Source organism: Eumetopias jubatus, unplaced genomic scaffold (genome assembly GCF_037043125.1).
Source record: "Eumetopias jubatus isolate StellerSeaLion01/CBP00866 unplaced genomic scaffold, mEumJub1_p1.0 scaffold_15, whole genome shotgun sequence".
Taxonomy (NCBI): domain Eukaryota; kingdom Metazoa; phylum Chordata; class Mammalia; order Carnivora; family Otariidae; genus Eumetopias; species Eumetopias jubatus.
Window position 1 is genome coordinate 41,903,742 of NW_028274821.1, and position 12,363 is coordinate 41,916,104.

At 37.8% G+C, this 12,363-nt stretch overlaps 1 protein-coding gene across 2 annotated transcripts in view; it reads left to right on the forward strand.

Annotated features, from left to right (window-relative positions):
• Nucleotides 1–12,363, forward strand: part of CCDC171 (coiled-coil domain containing 171) — a 314,512-nt gene that overhangs the window by 24,661 nt on the left and 277,488 nt on the right. For both annotated transcript variants that reach the window (XM_028107327.1, XM_088018937.1), the window contains exons 3-4: nucleotides 2,328–2,463; nucleotides 11,990–12,164. In XM_028107327.1, coding sequence (XP_027963128.1) covers nucleotides 2,328–2,463; nucleotides 11,990–12,164 — 311 coding nt within the window. The remainder of the gene's footprint in view (nucleotides 1–2,327; nucleotides 2,464–11,989; nucleotides 12,165–12,363) is intronic.

Below are 12,363 nucleotides of genomic sequence, written 5' to 3' on the forward strand. Positions count from 1 at the left end.
AAGGATGGCTGCCATCTGTCACTATACTCTGTGCAGGGGCCAAGCTCATCTCTGTATCGTTCCAGTTTTAGTATATTAGTTTCAGATGTACAATGTAGTGATTCAGCAATTCTATACATTACTTGTGTTCATCAAGACACAAGAAGTGTATTCTTAATCCCCTTCACGAATTTCACTCCTCCCCCTGAAGCATTCTGTTGTCTTCTGTTTCCATCTTCTTCAAGAAGTCACTCCTGGAGGTTTCGGTCAGTCCAGTAGTCCAGCGGAGACAGATTGCCCTTTAGGTGCTGTGCTTTCATCTCAGGGACACGACCGTCACCTGCTGTTCCTTTCTTCACGATCCTGGAGATCCCATTGCTATTTTTTTCTGTTTTGAATACCCTACTTTTGGGATCCCATGTCTTTCTCTTTCTCAGTTTAGGTCCTCTTGAGAAAGTTCATGGGAGGTAAATGTTTTGGTGCCTTGTAGATCTGAAATAGTCTTTCTCATTCCCTTGTAACTTCTTGGGCATAAAATTCCAAGTGGAAATTATTTTCCCTTGGAATTTTTTCAGGCATCTAGGAGATTTTTTTTTTTTTACATTTACTTAATTAGCTTTTCATTCCTTAGTTTGTGTTTTGATTTCCAAGCATTCTTTTTTTTTTTTGGTTCTCTGAATATTTCATTTTTTATCACGTTAAGTTTTTGTTTTATGGATGTTATTTCTTTTCTTATTTTTCTGAAGGTATTTTCCCCCCCTCTTTTTAAAGTTCCCTTTTACCTGCATAATCTTTGAGGGTTCTTCCTCTCTGTCCCCCGATTTGGTCTCTGTTTTTCTAACTCTTACTTCCTAACTTCTGGTGATCCTTAGCTGACTGTTCTCATTTAGCTGATCGGAAGCTCAGTGTGTAAGGCTTTGTGTTTATGGCATTCTCTATAGGGTGATGTGGTTAAGGTGTTTGTTGGAGAACCCCTAGCATCAGCATCTTTAGGTCTTTTTCACCTTGTTGGTTTTTCACCTTCCATTTTCTGCTTGGCTGCCATTGTCCTGGCACACAAGATGTTGTAGAAGACCAGGGCTTTCACTTGTTAGATAATTTTTAACTTGAGTCTCCTATTTTTGGTATGGGGTCTTATACCATTTGTATCTGATGTCTCTAATCCACAGATCTTCTGTTTTATCCTCTCCAGGGAATAAACCCTTACCTAGTGTTCTGCCAGAGTGAGAGAGAGATCGGTACTCAGTTGTGTGGTGTATAGAGTAGAGGATCTGAGAATCTCATTTCTTTGGCAGACTTTCAATCAATTATCTTGTTTTCTGCTCTACTTTTACCCTATTTTCAAAGCTGTTGTCAATTGAGCTTTTGGGTGTAAATCAGGTTGCTTTCCCCATTTTTGGCTTTAAATTCAGTTCTCTTATGTAAATCAATTACCACTTATCCACCTGGTTTCCAACTTCTAATGTTTTATTGCTATTGCTCATCTCTGTGCTCTTTCTCCTTGTGGATTTTTATCTCTAAATTCTCTTTGCTGATACTTTCATTAAATTTTTAATTTTGGGGAGAGAGTGCTTTAGTCTGCTTTTTTTTTTTTTTAAAGATTTATTTGTTTTAGAGAGGGAGAGTGAGAGCAGGGGGTGGGGCAGAGGGAGAGTGTATCCCAAGCAGACTCTGTGCCCAGCGTGGAGCCCATCGTGGAGCTCAATCTCATGATGCCGAGATCACACCTGAGCCAAAACCAAGAGTCGGAAGTTCAACCTACTGCGCCATCCAGGCGCCCTTAAGTCTGCTCTTTTTAATCCCCAATCTATATTCTGTCACTCACGCTTTTTCTTTTTGTAATATGTATTTATTACATTTGCAATAAATAGAATATAATACTTAAAAGGTAAAAAGAACTCAGTATTTTCCAAAACTATGCAGTCTGTGGCTCAGTCGGCTAAGCATCTGCCTTTGGCTCAGGTCATGATCCCAGGCTCCCGGGATTGAGACTGGAGTCCGGCTCCCTGCTCAGTGGGAAGCCTGCTTCTCCCTCTCCTCCTCGTTTGTGCTCTCTCTCACTATCTCTCTCTCTCTCTCAAATAAGTAAATAAAATCTTAAAAGCGAAACAGAACTACACAGCTTGTGATAGGATCATTCTTTAAGTACCATCTTGAAAGGGTAGTTTGTTTCTAGTCATACACTACTTTGTATTTCTACCTAGCTTTTGCAATCGACATCTTTTACTAGATTTTAAGTTTCTTTAGGGCAAAGACCATATCATGTTCCTTGTGATTTCTGAAAAATAAGTTATTAGAAATACCAGAAATAGACAGTGAGAATTTTATTTTATTATCTCATTTTATAGGTTGAAGAATGCCTCATCTGATGTAAAACAAATGTTTAAAAGTGAAGCAGACTTGGACATTACTGCTGATCTCAGAAAGAAACTCCATCGGGCTAAGAAAGAAAAATTAGAAATAACAACTAAGCACAATGCAGAGGTAGAATTTTTTTCTCTCAAATAATGTTAAAAGTAGAATTTGGTTATTTGGATTCATTTCATATTACAGACTCCATGTTTAACATCGCCATGATATTCTTGAACTTGAAAAGGAAATTATAGGGCGTGCCTGGGTGGCTCAGTCATTAAGCGTCTGCCTTAGGCTCAGGTCATGATCCCAGGGTCCTAGGTTCGAGTCCCGTATTGGGCTCCCTGCTCGGCAGGAAGCCTGCTTCTCCCTCTCCCACTCCCCCTGCTTGTGTTCCCTCTCTCTGTCAAAATAAATAAATAAAATCTTTAAAAAAAAGGAAATTATAATAAAGAAAATAGTTTTTTTTTTTTTAATATAGTGGAACTGTATAGGAGGGAGTGTTAAGTAGAAGTTTAATGAATTATGGTATTTGTATGTTGTCTTAAATTTATTTTAATTAACGGGTTAAACTTGATAAAAAAGTAACTGATGAATGCCTTTAGTGACTAAAGGATTTGTAAATTAGACATTTTTGAAATTTTAATTAGGTTATTTATGGCTCGATCATGGAACAATCTTAAGTAGATCTGAGTATAATTTTTTAAAATTCTTTTTTTTAAAAAGATTTATTTATTTTAGAGAGACAGACAGAATGAGCGCATGTGTGTGAGTAGGGGGAGAGGCAGAGGGAGAGAGAGAGAATCCCCACGCAGACTTCCTGATGAGCTGGGAGCCTAATGAGGGGCTCGATGCCAGGACCTGAAATTATGACCTGAACTGAAATCAAGAGTCGGCCACACAGCCTACTGAGCCACCCAGGTGCCCCTGAGTATGGAATTTTTAGTCATAGTGTAATTCATAAATTGTCCTAGTTTCTCTTTGTTTTGTTATATCATTATATCTTTTATATGTGTATGTATAAATATATATATTTCCTGGTATGTGTATGTATTCCAAGGGTAGTAGCTCTCTTTTCCTCTAAGATAATTCATGAATTATATGTTTATATCACTTCTGTCGGTTGTGTTTTTTCTGTTTTCTCTTTTTCCTCTGTTTAAATTTTACTTTTTAAGTTCAGCTTAGGCAGCCTGGTGTGGTGGGAAGAATATCAGGTCACACAAATCTGGACTCATTCATGGCTCTTCCATTTACAAGCTAATGTGACCTTGGGCAAGTTATTTATCCTGTACATCATTGTTTTGTCACTGTGAAATGCTGGTGCCAAAGGGGTGTTGTGATAATTAAGGGAAATAAAATTTGTAAAGTGCCTATGCTCTATAATAGTGGCTGTAATTTATTGACATTTAAGCATAAACAGTGTTTTTTCCTTCCTTTTTTTGCTGACTTCTGATGCTGTCCCGTCAGGAAATCTTTTAAAGCACCCCTAGGTGAAACGAATGACCCCTTTCTTTGCTCTCCTACATGCTGTTACAGTTATTTTAGAGCCAAAACATTTATTTCATGCTTACCTGCTCTTCATTAGTCCATAAGCTTCCTGAGAGATGAAAGCTACAACCATGCTTTGTCCCTGTATCTCTCATGGTTCTTTCTGGCACACAGTAGGTCCTCAGTGGCTATGTGTTGAATAAAAAAATGACTTTTTTCAGATTGTCTAAGGAACAGGAGTTTCTGATTAAAACAGCAAGCAATGAATATATGACTGTTTTATTTGTACTTTTAGTGGCAGTTGAGATAATTTAAAGGGTAATTGCAGCAATTGCTTTTATTGACATTGTAATATTACATACTGAATATAAAATGATATTTGTTAAATGTATGTTAATTGTTTTATAATCTCCAAAACTTATTTTTTAAAACCAAATATGCATTTTACTTGGGAGTAATTGTATTGTGATGATCATTCTTCTATATTCTTTCACATATATTTGCATTTGTCATCAGAGTCCTTTTTTTTTTTTAAGGATTTTATTATTTGACAGAGAGTGAGAGACAGAGAGAGAGGGAGAAGCAGGCTCCCCGCTGAGGGGAGCCCGATGTGGGGCTCGATCCCAGGACCCTGGGATCATGACCTGAGCGGAAGGCAGACACTTAACCGACTGAGCCACCCAGGAGCCCCTGTCATCAGAGTTCTTAGACCACACTCTTCTCTCTTATTTGATCAAAATGTCTTGTTATATGTGTTCACATTAAAGAGATAGGAAATTATTTCAGGGAAGAATGATAATTTTCTCGCAGTAGGCTGTTATATTTGGTTCAATTCCAGTTTCATATTACTATTCATTCTTATTGTTTCAGTCATTTGTTTAGATGATTTTACTTGTATTATATACTAATTTTTTTAGTCATATAATTTCTAAATATGCCCATTATAAAGCAGAGCAGAGAGGAATGAAACTATCTAAAAACTAAGGCCATGTATTTGCTTTATTAGATACTTCTAATGCTAATACATATCATACTGGTGATTGGCATAAAATATCTTTAAAATCTGGGGTGCCTGGCTGGCTCAGTCAGTAGAGCATGTGACTCTTTTTTTTTTTTTTAAAGATTTTTATTTATTTATTTGACAGCGAGAGAGACAGCGAGAGAGGGAACACAAACAAGGGGAGTGTGAGAAGGGAAGCAGTGTTCCTGCTGAGCAGGGAGCCTGATGCGGGGCTTGATCCCAGGACCCTGGGATCATGACCTGAGCCGAAGGCAGACACTTTAACAACTGAGCCACCCAGGTGCCCCGAGCATGTGACTCTTGATTTTGGAGTTGTGAGTTCGAGCCCCACCTTGGGTGTAGAGATTACTTAAAAATAAAATATTAAATAAAATAAAATCTATGTCCATTGGTGGATGAATGGATACAAAAAATATAGTGTGTTTGTATACACACACACACACATACAAAATGGACTATTTTTCAGCCTATAAAAAGAATGAAAGCTTGCCCTTTGTGACAACATGGATGGGCTTTGAGGGCATTCTGCTAAGTGAATAAATCAGACAGAGAAAGACAAATACAGTATGATCTATATGTGGAATCTAAAAACAAAAAACCTAAAACCAGGCTCATAGATACAGAGAACAAATTGGTGGTTGTCAGAGGTTAGGGGTAGGGGGTAGGCAAAATGGGTGAAAGGGGTCAAAAGGTATAAACTTCCAATTATAAAATAAACAGGTCATGGGGTTGTAATATACAGCATGGTGATTAGAGTTAATAATACTGTACCATGTATTTGGAAGTTGCTAAGAGAGTAGATCTTAAAAGTTCTCATCACAAGAAAAAAATTTGTAATTTTGTATGGTGACAGATGTTAACTAGACTTACTGTGGTGATCATTTTGCGATATATACAAAATATGAAATGTTGGGTACCAGAAACTAATATGTCAATTATATCTCAATAAAAAATAAATACCTTTAAAATCTCTAGGAATTTTATTGTTGTGGGTTCTTAGATAAATTATTTAATTTTTCTGAGCCTCAATTTTCTTTGACAGGTTTAGAAATAGAAGATTACTTTTGAGATTTATTAGTAGGCAGAGGGTATGGAGAGAGGAGTTGCTTATAAGACTCACTGCTTCTAGATGAGACTAAGTTGCACTGATGTGGATGATTGGGATGGGACAAAGCCACAGGATTTTCAGTGTTGCAGTGGTCATTAGAATCATTTGAACACGGTCATAGAGATGTGTGAAATAGCACATGAGAACATGAGGCTATTCAGATATTTCCTTGGTCCAGACAGTGATGATAGAACAGGAAAATCTTCTAGAGAAACGAGGATGGAAGAGGGTAAAGAAGAGCAGTATAACTTTCTTTAGCCAAAAGATACTGGAAACTTAGGACCAAGTAGTAGACTTTTTAGGCTTCAGGACCTGAAGATATTGTTTGACTGATCTAGCCAGTCCTCTTGAGTAGGGGTTCTTAAGAGGGAATCCTTAGAAACAGAGACACCAAGGAATCCATATACTTAGATGTGGAAAAATTATATTTTATGTTTATTAACCTCTAACTCATTAAGCATTTCTTTCAGTTATGAAAGGCTTAACCCAGTTGGCCCTCCTTTAACAAACCATCGTAGTATTAGCAGGACTTTTGACTTTATATTCAGTAGAAATCACATATACACAATTCAGTTATTGCAAGTTTCAAAATATTGTTTATACCTGTCACTACCTTGAAATTACACTGGTTGTGATTCCTGTATGTAGAACTTGTTATTTAGTGGCTTATTAAAGAAGTACATTGTGGCATCACAGATTTGCTTTTATTTCACATATTTGTTTTTATACTTTGATTTTTTTTTTTTATTCTGAGAAGGCTTTGCCAGATTGCAGGGAGGGTCATGGCATAAAAGTTGTAACAAACCTTTCTCTGAGAGGCTGAGGCATGCTGTAGAGGATCTGAGGGAAGATATGGAGGATGCCACAGAGAGGAAGAGGTTCGAAGATAGCTGGCTGAGCATGAAGATGTTAAAGAATGCAGACCTGTTTTCAAGGAGGGAGATCCCGCTTTGCTGCTGTCGCGTGTGTTGAACCCTTAAGTGAGAAAACAACCTCATGAGCAGAGGCTAGGTTTCTATCAGCTGTGTGGGTAGCTTGAGAAATCAAATATTGTCCAGTCAGGAAAAAAGAGGGACATTAATAGAGGGAATTGGTTGTACAAGTGATGGAAGACCTAGGAATCCAAATAGAGAATGGTGAGGTCACCCAGAGATAAGTAATAGCAGGAAGCCACCACCGCCTATAGGCCAGAGGGCCAATGGGAAGAGATGATGTGACCAGAGTCTTGAAGTTGGGGCTGTTTGGGGGGAGGTAGAGCCATGGTAAGGGCTGTTCAGTGTTGAAATGTTGGAGGAAAAGAAGGGGGGGTCGGACCTTGAAAGAGATGCAGCTATTGCCAGAGACATTGCTAGAAGTCAAGCCATTTGGCAGTGGAGCATGGGAATTGTATAATAGAGCAGATGAAGGGTGTTGGGGAATGGACCAGAGATCGATGGGCAAATGATTGGCAGTCCACACCTTATGATCTATCACCCCTGTGCTCATATGTCACTCCCATACAGTAATAGCTTGTTTCTGCATAACACTGCAGGTTGCAACTCAAATATCCTCTATACAAAGGTGCTCCCACCCTTGCCAAAATGGAGGACACAAAGGCTTACTTATCCTTGCATCCATCTCACAGATGATACACATCCTCACTATCAGGTCTTTATAATTTGGTACTTCATGAATTTAATTGAAAATTTACTCTTACCAACATTCTTCATATGATGCCAGAGGGGAGGAGGCAAAACCCCCCCCACTAATATATACATATAACAGATATGCAAAAAGCAGCTGCAGTTCTTATTCTTGGAGATGGTCCTAAGGTTACAATGATAGAAACGTAGGACTTTATATTTCAGAGGCTCAAGTTAGGATTTTGCTCATCAGATTTAGATCTTTTGTTTTTCTTATTGTTTGTTAATTTAGATCAAATAATGCTTTAGAACTGCTTTTTGAATATGGTAGGCATTAGCTACATGTGTCTGTTGAGCACTTGAAATATGACTAGTCTGAATTAAGATGTACCGTAAATGTAAAATGCTGGATTTAAAAACTTGGTACAAAAATGCAAAACATTTCACTAATAATTTTTCATATGATTACATGATATAATGATAATCTTGGATATATTAGGTTAAATAAAAGACATTAAAATTAATTTCATATATTTCTTTTTAAAATGTTGCCACTAGAAAATTTAAAATTACACGAGACTTGTGTTATGTATCTATTGGACAGAGCTGCTTTAGAAGGCTGCCCATCTCTTTAATTCCTATGTACAACATAATCAATTAGATGCCACCACAAATACCTGGGGTCAGGAGGCTAGAATTACTACTATAATCCTGCTGTCCACTGTAGTAACTGTTCTCACCTTGTTTCTCTTGGTTAATTGCTACCACTTAGACTTCACCATGCTGGAATTCCATTATTTTAATTGAAACTGGGGAGTCCATCTCAATCGTGATGTATCCACCATTACCCGCATCATCTACTATAATCCCTGGTGTATGGAGATTAGCTACCAGAGCTTTCTAAGGATGCTTGTGCTGTCCACTCCAGTGTATTTTATAGCATTTTAATTAGGAATATCCTTTGCACTCTTTTTTTTTTGAGCTTTCAACTTTTATTTTTTTAATTTAAATTCAGTTAACACATAATGTATTGTTACTTTCAGAGGTAGAGTTCAGTAATTCATCAGTTGCATATAACACCCAGTGCTCATTACATCACGCACCCTCCTTAATGCCCATCACCCAGTTACCCCGTCCCCCCACCCACCTCCCCTCCAGCAACCCTCAGTTTGTTTCCTATAGTTAAGAGTCTCTTATGGTTTGTCTCCCTCTCTGATTTCATCTTATTTTCTCTCCCTTCCCCTGTGATCCTCTGTTTTGTTTCTTAAATTCCACATATGATTTCAATCATATGATAATTGTCTTTCTCTGCTTGACTTATTTCACTTAACATAGTACCCTCTAGTTCCATCCATGTTGTTGCAAATGGTAAGATTTCATTTTTTCTCATTGCTGAGTAATATTCCATTGTATATATATAGGCGACATCTTCTTTGTTCACTCATCTATCAGTGGACAACTGGGCTCTTTTCCATAGTTTGGCTCTTGTGGACATTGCTGCTATAAACACTGGGGAGCAGGTGCCCTTTCAGATAACTACGTTTGTATCATTTGAGTTCCTTTGCATCTTGAAGAGGATGTAGTTAGGGAAAGGGGAGGTTTCTGGTTTGCTCACATTAAACCACACCCATCTCCTAAGTCTCCATATTATGTCAGGAAAGTGCTGGCGTTTGGACTTTATTAAGTGATTGTAGGCTGGTGTTGAATTTAACTTATAGCCACCCATCCTAGCAAACTGTTAGAACTAGCTTATTAAATCCAAACCAATCCTATGTATGTTCTGCAGGTTTCTGCTAATACAAGATTAGCAGGATCTTGCATTTCTTTTGCTACATAAGCTATTTTCTCCTGGAGCAGACTATGCATTTCTCCTACGACATACTGAGATCTGAATTTATCCATGGTGACAAAGAGTGGTGGACGTGTGCTTGCAAATCCTCTTGCAAGGCAACTGTTTCAGGCGTGCTCATTAGTTAAGTCTTTAAGCCAGGGAAGGCTAATTATTTCAGACAGAGAGGAGAAGCTGCTTTTGTTGGTGAGGGATGTTTAGAGGGGATTTGGAAGTTTATGATTTTCAGGTTTTTGTCTAATTCCCAAAGCCCTCATCCCATTTCCTACCTTCCTACTTAATGCCCAACTGATACATACTATCTTAACATTAGAAACTTGGTGAGACTCTTCATTCAACTTGTAATTCTGCAGTCCCCATAATTAGATTTTCTGTCTGATCTTTAGCCTTTTCAGCCATGGAGCTATAAGAAATAAGAGAATCTTTTAAAGTCAGCATAGAAACTCTGGCTTTCTGACTGTTTTGAACTGAGATTCTAAAGCTCTGAGATTTATCATTTTGTTTTTAAGATTTTATTTATTTATTTGACAGAGAGAGAGGGAACACAAGCAGGGGGAGTGGGAGAAGCAGGCTTCCCGCTGAGCAGGGGGCCCGAAGCAGGGCTCGATCTCAGGACCCTGGGATCATGACCTGAGCCGAAGGCAGACGCTTTAACGACTGAGCCACCCAGGCGCCCCTATCATTTTGTTTTTATAAGTTCTCTAACATAGTCACATTTAACCTTCCTACCCTACAGGTCTTGAAATAAACAATGCTGCCCTAATGATTAAGTGCAGTTGCTACCTCATCTCCCCAAGGCTTGTCCCTCAACTGGCATTTTATTATAAACTGCTCATGATAATTTAAGTAATTGTGATCCCACTGTATGCCATGGATCACTGCAAAAGTATCCCATTTCTACCTGCAAAGGGATCTTCAGTGATTGACAGGAGGGACTATCCAGGAGAATTTGAAGCAACAGGGAAGACAGGGACGCTGCTGAAAGTAGATCTGGAGCGGGAGAACTACCCTGGGTTCACTACTTCTGCCCTTATAAGTATATCACAAGTGCCTCATAGTGGTCAAACCGGAGAGGCCAGTTGTCAAGGGAACCTGGGAAATGTAGTTCGACAATACAGAGCATAGCTGTAGAAGAATAGGGAGGGGTGTGGGGGCAAACAGGTGAATGCCTGGCACGACTGGAAATGCCCAAATGTTAACAATGTTAGTCTTATGAGGGGGGGGACAGTGGGCAGGGAGGGTTAGAGTGATTCTGAAACAAAATAAGTTATCTTGAATACGTAATTAAGATTCTATGATTTTTTCTTTACTATTAAAAGATATTTGTAAATTCTTATTTTGTAAGCATAAATATTTTGAAGATGTTGACTTTGCTAAAATTTTTTAAAAATAAAAATTACTATTTTTTATTTATACATGGAAAAGTGTGTAATTCTGCTGCATTTTACATATTAACAGCTACTTGTGGTAATTTCTGATGTTGCCCTTTGGAAATTCTTTCATCTTTTCTTATCTGGTATTGGGACCATCTTTTTCTAGTCTGGTATAGTAGCTCAGTGCTTTCCTACGTGATGCCTTTCTAGCATTCTCTCTCATCCACCATCTCTTTCTTGACCACAGCAAGACATGATTTTGCTTTTCTTTGAACTATTGTAACATTTTTACCTCTTTTATAAAACTTGTCCTGTATGCCTTTCTATAGCATTTCATTACTTGAGATCTGGGACTCTATAATGTTTGTTTTTATATCTTTCACTGTACCTGACACATAGGAAGTATTTAATATTACTTATGGATTACTGATTAGATCATAGAATTTTGGAGTGGGAATGGACTTTATAAGTCATTTAGTTCTGACTCTGACTTATCTTCTGTCACATTACTCATGAAAAGTTATTAGATAAATTAGGTCTAGTTATTAAATATCTACTTGTCTCGATATTAGATAAATTAGATATTAGTTCATTAAAATCCCTGCAAAATTGGCACTTTTATTACTTCATGCTCTGTCAGTAATGTCATAATCAAGAGAAATAATGCAGACAATATTTACTGAACTATGCTTTGATGCAATTTGCTTCTTGACTTCATATAAGGAATAGGAAGCGGAGAGGAGAGAATGAATTTTAAAGTACTTACTATGTGTCATTTTTCACTTCTTAGCCATGACTATTTCTGATTAAAACTTGCAATTTTTAAGGGACTCCTGGCAGGCTCAGTCAGTAGGCATGTGACTCTTGATCTTGGGGTCATGAGTTCAAGCCCTACATTGGGCATAGAGCCTACCTAAAAAAAAAAAAGTTGTGATTTCTCTTTATTTTTATAGGATCATATAAGCATTTTTTGTTTTTTTTCTCTAGTGGCTTCTCTAAAATTAGAAAACTAATGAGTGTCATTTGGTAAGGCTAGTACTTCTTTTCCAGTCTTTTAGAAAAATATAAATTCATAAATTCTTGTCTTATCAATATTATAGAAACATTTCTCTAAGACATTTAAATGTTTGGGTGCACGATCTCATAATCTTGGTGCCGTATTTTAATATTGGTTCATGATCTCGAAATCTGTTTTAGCTGGCAAGCTACGAGAGCCAGATTGCCAAGCTGCGATCTGAGGTTGAGAAAGGAGAGGCATTGCGACAAAGCCTGGAATATGACCTGGCCGTTGCTAGAAAGGAAGCTGGTCTCGGGAGACGGGCTGCTGAAGAAAGATTAGCTGAGGCACATAGGATCCAAGAAAAACTCTGTGGTAAGACTATTCTATTTTTTCCCGTGTTTAGGGTTTTAATCTTATTGTGTAGCATCGCTCACTTTGCATATGTTCACCATATAGGGTCAGAGGTAGGCCTTTGATGGACACACCCTTACCGGGTGTGTATAAAGTCTTCTAGCACTCATGTGAACATTCAGCTACTTTACATTAATTTTTTGTATGTTGTGCATATGAA